The sequence below is a fragment of the Pongo pygmaeus genome, chromosome 20 (genome assembly GCF_028885625.2).
Source record: "Pongo pygmaeus isolate AG05252 chromosome 20, NHGRI_mPonPyg2-v2.0_pri, whole genome shotgun sequence".
NCBI classification, from domain to species: domain Eukaryota; kingdom Metazoa; phylum Chordata; class Mammalia; order Primates; family Hominidae; genus Pongo; species Pongo pygmaeus.
In genome coordinates, this window is record NC_072393.2 from 14,654,534 (window position 1) to 14,665,679 (window position 11,146).

The 11,146-nt window shown below is 55.1% G+C and overlaps 1 protein-coding gene across 2 annotated transcripts; it reads right to left on the minus strand.

The window, feature by feature from the left end:
• Position 1: 1 nt before the first annotated feature.
• DDX39A (DExD-box helicase 39A) lies at positions 2 to 10,580 on the minus strand. Of its 2 annotated transcripts, XM_054461750.2 has the most exons (11): positions 10,430 to 10,580; positions 4,178 to 4,389; positions 3,716 to 3,843; positions 2,689 to 2,781; positions 2,172 to 2,355; positions 1,398 to 1,516; positions 924 to 1,055; positions 718 to 827; positions 485 to 629; positions 219 to 366; positions 2 to 135 (listed from the first exon to the last, which is right to left on the minus strand). In XM_054461750.2, the coding sequence occupies exons 2-11, from the start codon at positions 4,383 to 4,385 to the stop codon at positions 119 to 121; spliced, it is 1,284 nt and encodes a 427-aa protein (XP_054317725.1). In that variant the 5' UTR covers positions 4,386 to 4,389; positions 10,430 to 10,580; the 3' UTR covers positions 2 to 118. The 2 variants fall into 2 exon arrangements, with proteins under 2 accessions (XP_054317725.1, XP_063514798.1); XM_063658728.1 differs by having other exon boundaries at positions 2 to 366.
• Between the last annotated feature and the right edge of the window lie 566 nt (positions 10,581 to 11,146).

An 11,146-nucleotide genomic window follows, 5' to 3' on the forward strand; every position in this document is an offset into this window, starting at 1 on the left:
CTTCCATAATAACAAGTTTATTCTCATACAATCTCTAGCTTCTCAACAGTGGCTCCTGGAAAGGGGAGGTGAAGCTGCATGCGGGAGGCTCCGGGTGGGCGGCTCTGGCATGTGGTGGTTACCGGCTCTGCTCAACTGTAAGACATGGGATGCAGTGAACCGAAGGGCCGAGGGAGGAACCCTCTGCCCCAGACCCCTGCCCTGCCCAAGGCACTTACTGTATGTGGAGATGTCGATTTCCTCTGGAAGTTCTGCCACATTAACTTCAAACCGGTCCTGGACGTCATTGAGGATTTTGGCATCATTCTCGTCAGACACAAAAGTGATGGCTAGGCCTTTGGTGCCAAAGCGACCCGCCCGGGCCACCTGCAGGCAGACAGGATCAGGGTCAGGCCACAGATACTACCTCAGGACTTGAGGAAAAGTAGGGCTGGGGCCCCACCCCACCACCAGGGGAAAGCAACATGCCCGTGAGGCTGCTCACCCGGTGCAGGTAGGTGTCCGAGTCCTCAGGCATGTCGTAGTTAAAGACAATGTTGACTCGCTCGATGTCCATCCCCCGGCCAAACAGATTGGTGGCCACCAGGATCCGCCGCTGGAAATCCTTGAACTGCTGATAGCGTGACAGGCTGGGGTGCAGGAGAAACAAGTGGAGGCCGTCAGACACTGGGCTCCTGGTGGTGCTCCCTGCAGCCTTGGCGGGCGGCTTGCACTCACCGCTCCTCCTGGGCCATGCCCCGGTGGATGGCGATGGCCGGGAAGTTCTGCTCCACGAGGAGCTGGGCCAGGGCCATGCAGCGCTGCACTGACTTGACGAAGATTATCACCTGAGGGAAGGAGTGGCAGTCAGGGCCACACAGTCCCTGCGACCCAGTAACCTCCCGAAGGTCCAGAGCCCCAGGACAGGCTGATGGAAGTGTCACCTGGTTAAACTCCAGCACATCCAGGAGATCAAAGAGCTTGCGGTTCTTCTCACTGTCTTTGAGTTTGACGTAGTACTGCTGCAGGCCGTGCAGCGTGAGCTTGGTCTCGTCGTCCACAAACACCTCCATGGGCTGTGTGGGAAGGGAGGTGGGATGGGCAGGCAGGGATCACCTCTGGGCATCTCGCCTGCCCAGAACCTTCCAGTGGGCGACTCCTTTGTGCGACACTTCCCAGAGGACCTGCTGCACCAGACCTCAGTAAACATCGCTCAAAAGCTGGATGTAAGCTCTGGCCCGGCTCAGGTGTGGACCAAGCTTGACTCCCAGTTTGACAAGACCGAGGGGAGGAAAGGAGGCTCCGCCGGCTCCCAGCATCCCAGCATCCTCCGTGCCATGTGGGCCGTGCGGGTGTCCTGGGGCCCCAGGCTCCAGGCCCCTGGGGAAGGCCGAAGCTGCCACTCTCGCCCTACTCACATCCTGCATGAACTTCCTGCACACAGGCCGGATGTCCTTGCTCAGGGTGGCGCTGAACATCATGCACTGCTTCTCATGTGGTGTCAGGCGGAAGATCTCCTGCACATCCCGCCGCATGTCTGGGTGGGGAGGGCAAGACATGGGTGGGCATGAGCGTCTGCCATGCAGGACCCCCACCCCAGACCAGACCCAGACCCCTCCCAACCTGTGCCAGGGAACCAGTGGCACCGTGACGAGGGCAGAGTGAGCCGCGGGACTGGCCAGTCCTGGTGCCTGAGGGGCTGGGGGGTGGCCAGCGAGCGCAGGCGCGGGAGGAGCTGCAATCCACTTACGCGCTGGCGCGGAGCAGCCGTGCCCGTGCGCCTCGAGCCACGCTTCAGGGAGGGGAGCCTGAGGCAGAGACAGCCGCTGGGGTGAGAGCTGCAGCTGCCTCCCAGGACACAAGCCCATCTCCCACCGGCCCTGTCGGGGCTCACTGAGGGCAGGCGGGGCCTGGAACCAACCCAACAGGTTGCAGAAGCCTCATACTCCCAGAGGTACGTGTGCATGCCTTTACGTCCAGGAGGGACGGGGGCTTGCTTGGGCCCCGTGGTCCCATTCGGCTCGGGCTCAGAAATAGCACGTCCCTCTGCCAGCAGTAGAGCTTTCCCTAAGATCACCACAGGAGCCCCGCCTGCCAGCCGCCCGTGTGACCCACTCAAGAGCCTTCCGCCTGCTATGGGGCCCGCCTAGTCGCTGACTCTCCAGCTGGGGCTGCAAGGGCAGAGGACTCACCCAGCTGCTCCAGCATCTTGTCACACTCGTCCAGCACAAAGTGCTTCACATTCTTTAGGCTGAAGCTCCTATTCCGCACAAGCGCCAGGATGCGGCCTGGGGTCCCCACCACGACATGGGGACAGTTCTTCTTCAACACTTCTTCATCCTTCTTGATGGAGAGACCACCAAAGAACACAGACACCTATGGGGATGAGGAGGAAGCTGCTCCATGCTGATACACGGCCCAAGGCCCCGACCTGCACGGCCCAGCACCTGCGAACAGGAGGCCTCAGGGGACCAAGGCAGGCCTGAGAGCCTCCCGGGGCTCCACTCAAAGGCAGCCCCAGGCTGGGACCTGCGCAGGCCCCTGGGAGCCATGCATAATTCATCAGGCTTTTAAGGAGCAAAAACCACTGCAAACCTCAAAGGCAGCTGCCCCTGCCAAGCTTGGTAAATGCTGGCTGGGCCAGAGCTGAGGCTAACAAAGCTGTAGAAACCAAGTGGCGCCTGGTCCAGTCCGGCCCGAGGGGCTCACCTTGACGCTGGGCATGTACTTGGAGAAGCGCTCATATTCCTTGCTGATCTGGAAGGCCAGCTCCCTCGTGTGGCACATGACCAGGACTGTCACCTGGGAAGTGGCATAAGAGGGCCTTAGGCAGTGTCCTAAACCCCTTCCCCACCAGAGTCCACCCAACCCAGTGCCCCCGACACTGCACCCAACATCACAGGCCATTTGAAGGCCCGGTCCAAATGCCTCCCACTTCTCACGGCCCTTCCCCACCCCTCACTCCCTACACCCTCCCACAGCTATTGAAACCTGTCTCCCAACACCAGGACCTGCAATGAGAAACAGAAAATGGAACAGAAAATGGCCCGCATAATGTAATGGTTAGACCTGGCCTACCCGGGTGACATGGGACCTGGCTCTCTAAGGATTTCCTGAATCTCGGCACTCGGGCGACCCCGGTCTCCCACCCGTGCCATCAGACACTGGATCTCCACAACACCTTCATCCTTCAGGATGGGCTCTGAGATAACGAGGGCACGGGCGCCAATATGAAGCCCAAAGATGTGCACCCGGCCTGACTCAGGAGCAAGACACCAGAATTCACTGAAGTGTCTCCCCAAGATAGTGGCACACAAGACAACGGGAGAAGACAGCCAGGGCCTAACAGCAAGGACAGTGGTGACAGCTATATTCGGGGCAACCCAACCTTCAGATGGACACTCTCTAGGTAAGTGGCATGGCAAAACAGCAACGATGCCTCTGCGGCAAGGGGCAAACTGTGGGCACTTTCCAGTTATTTTGGCTTATTGGCAATTTCTAATTTTTGTTATAACTAATTACTCTATTTTTTGAGATAGAGTCTACCTCTGTCACCCAGGCTGGAGTGCAGTGCTGTGATCATAGCACACTGCAGCCTCAACTTCCTGGGCTCAAGCGATCCTCCAGCCTCAGCTTCCCAAAGCACTGGGCTAACAGGTGTGAGCCACCCCATCCAGCCTACTCTACTTCCGCCGCCACAGGCAGGGTGGGGCCAGGAAGGGAGGAGCCCACCCACCTGTCCGTTGACAGGCTCAATCTGCTGTAGGGTGGCCAGCACGAAGACCGCTGTCTTGCCCATCCCGGACTTGGCCTGGCACAGGACGTCCATGCCCAGGATGGCCTGGGGAATGCACTCATGCTGGACTGCAGGAGAAGCAGAGCGTGAGGGACGAGAACCTGGATGCACCCCCGTGCAGGATCCTCACCAGCTGACCGGGGGCCCACAGCGAGGGCAATCAGAAGAGGCCGAGTCCGGACAAGGCCATAGACACCTGCAGGGCTGGGGTATCCGCCTGGTCAAAGCAGAACGCCCCGCTGCCGAGGGCAGCCACACGCCCTGCTGGGCACAACTGATCCACGGGGCGGGCGGGCCCCTCCCTCACCCACGACACACTGGAGGCAGCACCGCTCTGGGCGGGCAGGGCTGGTCTTGTCTTGGTGAGGACCTGGGCAAGAGGATAACACCCAGAAGGCGTACCCTCAGACGGATGCTCAAAGCCACAGTCCACGATGGCCCGCAAGAGCTCCGGCTTCAGCAGAAAGTCCCGGAAGCCAGAGCTGTGGATGGAAACGTAGGATCCCTTGATGTCTTTCTTAGGGGGAGCCGGTGTGCTCTCTTGAGGAGCCTGGGGCTCTTCCTCTTCATCGTAATCCAAAAGATCGTTTTCCACATCCTGTTCTGCCATGATGCTGAGAAGAGAGAGAGGCAGGGTCCCGCGAGTGGCCACAGAAGGATGATGAAGCTTCATTCAAACGGCATTCTCTGCCGCCTCCTTCCATGAGCGAGCCCGTCAGCTCTACCTGGGCTGCACCTCGCAGCTTCGCCCTGTCTCCACCTCCCCACCCCCAAGCTACCCCATCTCTCCCCCATGCCCCGCTAGCCACACCCACAGACAGAACACCCTCCACCTCCAAGGGCTTCCCATGGCTCACAGAGTTAAAATCCCAACTCTCACCACAGGCCAGGCAATCCCCTTGGTTTGACCCCTGCTCACCTCATCCCACACCACCCCCAGCCTTGTTCAGCTGCTCAGACCCCTGGAGCCCCTGCCCCAAGCCTTTGAACCTGGCTGTCACCGCCAGGAATGCTCTGCCCCCAGGTCTCTGCACAAATGCCTCCTTCTCCACATGCAAGCCTCAACTCCAGTGAACCTCCTCAGACTACTCAGCCCAGAGAAGCCCCCTCCCTATCACTCCCCAAGGAACCCACTGGGTTTGCATGGGGCAGGAGCCCAAAGACCCCAGGGGTAGGGCTGCCAGGATGCTGGCGGGAACTGAGTTTGCGAGAGAGCAAGCAGTATCTGCCCAGCCCCAGCTTCTCCCACTCTCTGTGGTCTGCACAGGGGAATAATTAAGTGCTCTCATGAAAGGCCTCCTATTGGGCCTGGGCCAATAAAAATAAAGCTGAGAAGATGGAAAATGGAATTAATACAAAGTCTGCCTACCTCTTTGCTTTATTAATCTAATGCATACCAAGTGCCTGCTGGGTGCAAGGGACCCAAACATGAGGACAATTGTCTTTCATCCTCCTCCCCTACCCCAGACTCCACTGGGGGGTGGAGCAGAGGGTGACGGCTGCTACAATTCTTCCTGAGGCTGGATGCTGAGGACCCTAGGCCACTTCTGGCCTCGCTGTCACTCATTCCCGGCTGAGAAACATTAATTCCATTCTCTCAATGGCTGTTTTCTCTCTCTCAACCTCCCTGTCCATGAGGCAGTGAATCCCACCAAGGCCCTCTGGCCAGTTCTCACCTATGCTACCATGCTGGCCCCAAGCTGCTATCACCTGTTTTATTATTATTATTATTACTATCATTGAGATGGAGTCTTGCTCTGTCACCCAGGCTGCAGTGCAGTGGCGCAACCTCGGCTCACTGCAACCTCCACCTCCAGGGTTCAAGATTCTCCTGCCTGGAGATTCAGCTGCCTTCTGAGTAGCTGGGAATACAGGTGCTTGCCACCACGCCCAGCTAATTTTTGTAGTTTTAGTAGAGACAGGGTTTCACCATGTTGGTCAGGCTGGTCTCAAACTCCTGACCTCATGATCTACCCACCTCAGCCTCCTAAAGTGCTGGGATTACAGGCGTGAGCCACCGCGCCTGGCCTTATTATTAACTAGAACAGCTTTACAGGCCGGGCGCGGTGGCTCACGCCTGTAATCCCAGCACTTTTGAGAGACCAAGGCGGGTGGGTCACCTGAAGTCAAGAGTTCGAGACCAGGCTGACCAACATGGTGAAACCCCATCTCAACTAAAAATACAAAAATTTAGCCAGGCATGGTGGCAGGCGCCTATAATCCCAGCTACTCGGGAAGCTGAGGCAGAAAAATTGCTTAAACCCAGGAGGTGAAGGTTGTGATGAGCCGAAATCACGCCACTTCACTCCAGCCTTAAAAAAAAAAAAAAAAAAGCTTCAGAGATATTTACATGCTATACAACTCACCACTTAAGGCAGATAATTCAGTGGTTTTTAGTGTAGTCACAGACATGTGCAACCACTACCACATGTGCAATTTTAGAATACTTCATCACCTTGAAATAAAAGCTCCTGTACCCTTTACCTATCCATACCCTAAACACCCCACCCCAGCCCCGGGCAACCACTAATCTGCCTTCTGTTTCTATGGATTTGCCTGTTGTTGTGGACATTTCACATAAATGAAATCTCACAATTTGTGACATTTTGTGTCTGGCTTCTTTCACTCAGCACAATGTGCTCTAGCACATCATCAGTACTTCCTTCCTTTTTTCTTCCCCTCTTTGAGACAAGGTCTTGCTCTGTTGCCCAGGATGGAGTGCAGTGGCCCAATCAAAGCTCACTTCAACCTCTGCCTCCCGGGCTCAATCAAGCGATCTTCCCACCTCAGCCTCCCTAGTAGCAGTAGCTACATGCACCCACCACCACTAATTTTTGTATTTGTAACAGAGATGGGGTTTCACCATGTTGCCCAAGCTGATCTCCAACTTCTGGGCTCAGGTGATCCATGCACCTCGGCCTTCCAAAGTGCTGGGATTACAGGTGTGAGCCACCACACCCGGCCTCATTTCTTTCCATGGTCACCTAATGTTCCGTCTCACCAACATACTACATTTTGCTTAACCACTGTCAGCTGGACACGTAGGTGCCATCATCTCTTGCCTGAATTAAGCCAATTGCCTCCTCCCTGGTTTCCCTGTTGCCATCCCCCAGCCTCTCCCCAGAGCAGCCAGAAAGACCCTATCAAACTAAGTCACGGCCAGGCGCGGTGGCCCACGCCTGTAATCGCAGCACTTTGGGAGGCCAGGGCGGGCAGACCACCTGAGGTCAGGAGTCCAGGACCAGCCTGACCAACACGGTGAAACCCCGTCTCTACTAAAAATACCAAAAATATGCCGGGTGTGGTGGCTCACACCTGTAATCCCAGCTACTCGGAGGCAGAAGAATCACTTGAACCTAGAAGGCAGAGGTTGCAGAGAATCAAGATCACACCACGGCCCTCTGGCCTGGGTGACAGAGCAAGTTCTCTGTCTCAAAAAAAAAAAAAAAAAAAAACCCTAAGAGTACATCACTATTCTGCTCAAAACTTTTAATGGGTTCCTACTGCGCTTAGAAAAAAACTCGAGTCCTCACAAAGCCAGCCTAGCAGGCCCCTCCTAACCCGACTCCTCTATACTCATACCTCATCTCCCCCATTGCCCCTCACTCGCCAGCCTTGCTGCCGTGTCTCAAACACACCTCAGCACCTTTGCACTTGCTGTTCCTGCTGCCTGGAAGGGTCACAAATCCCCCACTTCTTTTGGGCCTCCTTTGCTCCAGAAAGGCATTTCTTTACAGCCCCAACTAAAACAGCACCACTTCCAGTCAGCCCTGCCCTGTGAGAACAGCTAATAAGCACTCCATAGCAATGGCTGAATAAATGGAACTAGAATAAAGGCGTTCAGACAGAGTTGAACATGTCTCTTTATCTGACCCTTCAAACAGGCAATCTGAAGGGGTCACTTCCCAGGCAGCAGGGAAAACAGGAGCCAAGAAAGGTCAGTCCAAAAAGCACCAGAGCCTTTTGGGGTATGGAGAGTAGGACTAGCTGGCTGGCGTCAGGGCAGAAGACAAAGCTAGAAGAGCTGGTCAGCCACACAGGGCATGTGTTTTTTTGTTTTTTTTTTTTTGAGACAGGGTCTTGCTCTGTCACTCAGGCTGGAGTGCAGTGGTGCAATCATAGCTCACTGGAGCCTCAACCTCCCAGGCCCACTGAGTCTCCCACCTCAGCTTCCTGTGTAGGTGGGACTACAGGTGCATTCCACCACGCCTGGCTAATTTTTGTTTTAGTAGAGACAGGGTTTCACCATGTTTCCCAGGCTGGTTGTGAACTCCTGGACTCAAGCAAACCTCCTGCCTCTGCCTCCCAAAATGCTGGGATTACAGGAATGAGCCACCCACCATGCCCGGCCTGGGCCTGTGTACTTGTTAAGCAATAAGGAATTGCTAATTAGATTGGAGCTGAGCCACTCAATCAGGATCCGCCCAAGAGTACTGCAATTTACTCCTCTGATGAAGGGGGAGGTTAAGACCAGTAGCAGGGAAAACCAGTCACCAAATGAAAGAGAAGTAACCAGGGTAGGGGCATGAGGTAAGGAAAGAAAGGGTGGGACATGCCACAAGACAGGAACATCCACTGACCAATCCGTGGGTAGAGAAGAGCCACAGTCTATTCTGGACTCCAAATCTAGGTGGCCAAGAGATGGTGTATTTTAAGGAAATAAAGCAAAGTTGTTTTGTTGGTGGGGAAATAAATTTGGGGCAGGCCGGGCATAGTGCCTCACTTCTGTTAATCCCAGCACTTTGAGAAACCAGTGTGGGAGGATGGCTTGAGCCCAGGAGTTCGAGACCAACCTGAACAATAAGTCGAGACCGCGTCTATACAAAAACAATTTTCTAAAAAGTAGCCGGGTGGGTGGGGGGAGGGGGGAGGGATAGCATTAGGAGATATACCTAATGCAAATGACAAATTAATGGGTGCAGCACACCAACATGGCACATGTATTCGTATGTAACAAACCTGCACGTTGTGCACATGTACCCTAAAACTTTAAAGTATAAAAAAAAAAAAAACAACCACATAGCCCAAGGGGCACCTTCTATGTAGCAGAGGCTAAAAAATAAATAAGTAGAAATTAAAAAAAAAAAAAAAAAAAAAAATAGCCCGGTGTGGTGGCATGGGCCTGTAGTCCCAACTACTTGGGAGGCTGTGCCGGGAGGATCGCTTGAGCCAGGAGGTCGAGGCTGCCAGTGATGGCGCCATGGTATTCCAGCCTGGGTGACAGAGGGAGACCCTTTCTCAAGAAAAATAAATTTAAAAAAAGAAATTGGGGCCCAGCGTGGTGGCTCATACCTGTAATTCCAGCACTTTGGGAGGCGAAGCGGGCGGATCACTTGAGGTCAGGAATTAGAGACAAGCCTGGGGCAACATGGTGAAACCCCGTCTCTACTACAAATACAAAAATTAGCCAGATGTGCTTGCTTGAACCCGGAAGACGGAGGCTGCAGTGAGCCCAGATAGTGTCACTGCACTCCAGCCTGGGCGACAGAGCAAGGCTCTGTCTCAAAAAAAAAAAAAAAAAAAAAGAAAGAAATTGGGGTAAACCGAATCTGCTAAGATAAAATTTTCGAGAAACCGGGCTGGACAGGATCTAAAGCTCAAAACTGATTAGATCAGGAAAGGATCCGGCGGGGTTTTCCCCGCCCAAAGTGGGTGGCCATGACCGCTGAGGCGCCAGGAGCGCATGAACTTGAAAGGTGACAGCGGGGAACTCACAACCCAGACACGCCACGTGTACCCAGTTACCCTCAAGTGTCCCCAGGCAGGCTTTCCACCCCGGAGTTTATTCCCACCTGGGGACTCCTATTTCCATAAGAAAGTCTTTTTTATTTTTTTATTTTTATTTTATTTTTTTTTTTTTGAGGCAGAATCTCGCTCTGTCACCCAGGCTGGAGTGCAGTGTCGCGATGTCGGCTCACTGTAACCTCCACCTCCTGGGTTCAAGCGATTCTCGTGCCTCAGCCTCCTGAGTAGCTGGGACCACAGGCGCTCGCCACCACGCTAGGCTGATTTTTTTTGTATTTTGAGTAGAGACGAGGTTTCACCATGTTGGCCAGGCTGGTCTCGAACTCCTGACCTCAAGTGATCCGCCCTCCTTGGTCTCTCCCAAAGTACTGAGATTACAAGAGCCACCGCGCCTGGCCTTCCAAAATAAAGTCTTATTTGCTCTAAATCTCAGAATCCCGAATCCCGTAAAAAGTAGACCAAAAAGAAGGTAGACTGGGAAAGAGGTCAAGTCCCTGGGACCCAAAGAAACCCCTGACAACTGGAAGCTCCAACTTCTCCCACCCAGGCCCCAGACCCCGGCGTCACCCCCTCGTCCCTCTCCAAATGGCCCCAGGCCGCCGCGGGGCCTATTCGGACGAACTGACAGACTCCAAGTGGGGCTCGGAGCGCCGTAGGCCATGACAGCCCCTCCCAGAAGCGGGCCCCGAGCCCCGAGCATCGCGCGCCAACGGCTGGCCCACCCCTAGCGCATGCGCCCCGGTGCCCAACGGCCAACACACAGCGCTCTGACACACCAACCGCCCCGCCCCCCCACGTCTCGCGACCCTTTCTCCTCCTCCCCTTAGATCCCAACGTCTCCCCTCGTCCTCTCGCTCTCAGTTCAGACGTCCCCACACCGCGGCCCCGCGCCCGGGATCCGCCGCTCACCTGGCACCCCGTTCGTCTCCGCGTGCTGCTAAGACAGCCTTCTGACTTCGGTTTTCCGCCGGGCGCTCAGACACGAGCTGCCGCGCTTCCTGCCTCTTGCGTCGGGCTGCTGCTCTGCTCACTGGGCCGTTGCCTTTTCATTCAAGAGAGGCCGAAGCGGTGATTGGGTCCTGTGAAAGGGACCGGGAGATTATTGGCGGAGACGGGAAGAAAGAGGGCGTGCCTTACGCCTCGCGTGTATTGGTCAATCTAAAAGTAGGCGCGCCCCAGTGAGCCGACAGACTGGCTCCGACAGCGCGTGGTCTCGTGATCTGGGTGTGGTGCTCGGTGGGAGCCGCCATGTTTGGTACTGATAACTGAAGACCTTTGGCCTTTGGCGTGTGCCCCACCCTTTCGAAGAGTGGCTTCTGCGGTGGGCGCTGAAACCGGAACTGTCCCAGTTGCTATCAATCTGCGGCCTGGGGGTCCTCCACAGTGTAGGCTCTGAAAAGAATAGGGAGCTTGGAATGACTCAAATGGACAGAACATTTTGCAGTATTTGGATTTCTATCGCTCCACGATAGTTTTGTCTCCTTGAATTTCACATTAGTAGAAGCATGCAATAGGTTGTCTTTTGTGTCTGACTTTTGCTCAACAAAGCTTTTTTTTTTTTGAGACGGATTCTGGCTCTGTCACCCAGGCTGGAGTGCAGTGGCGCGATCTCTGCTCACCACAACC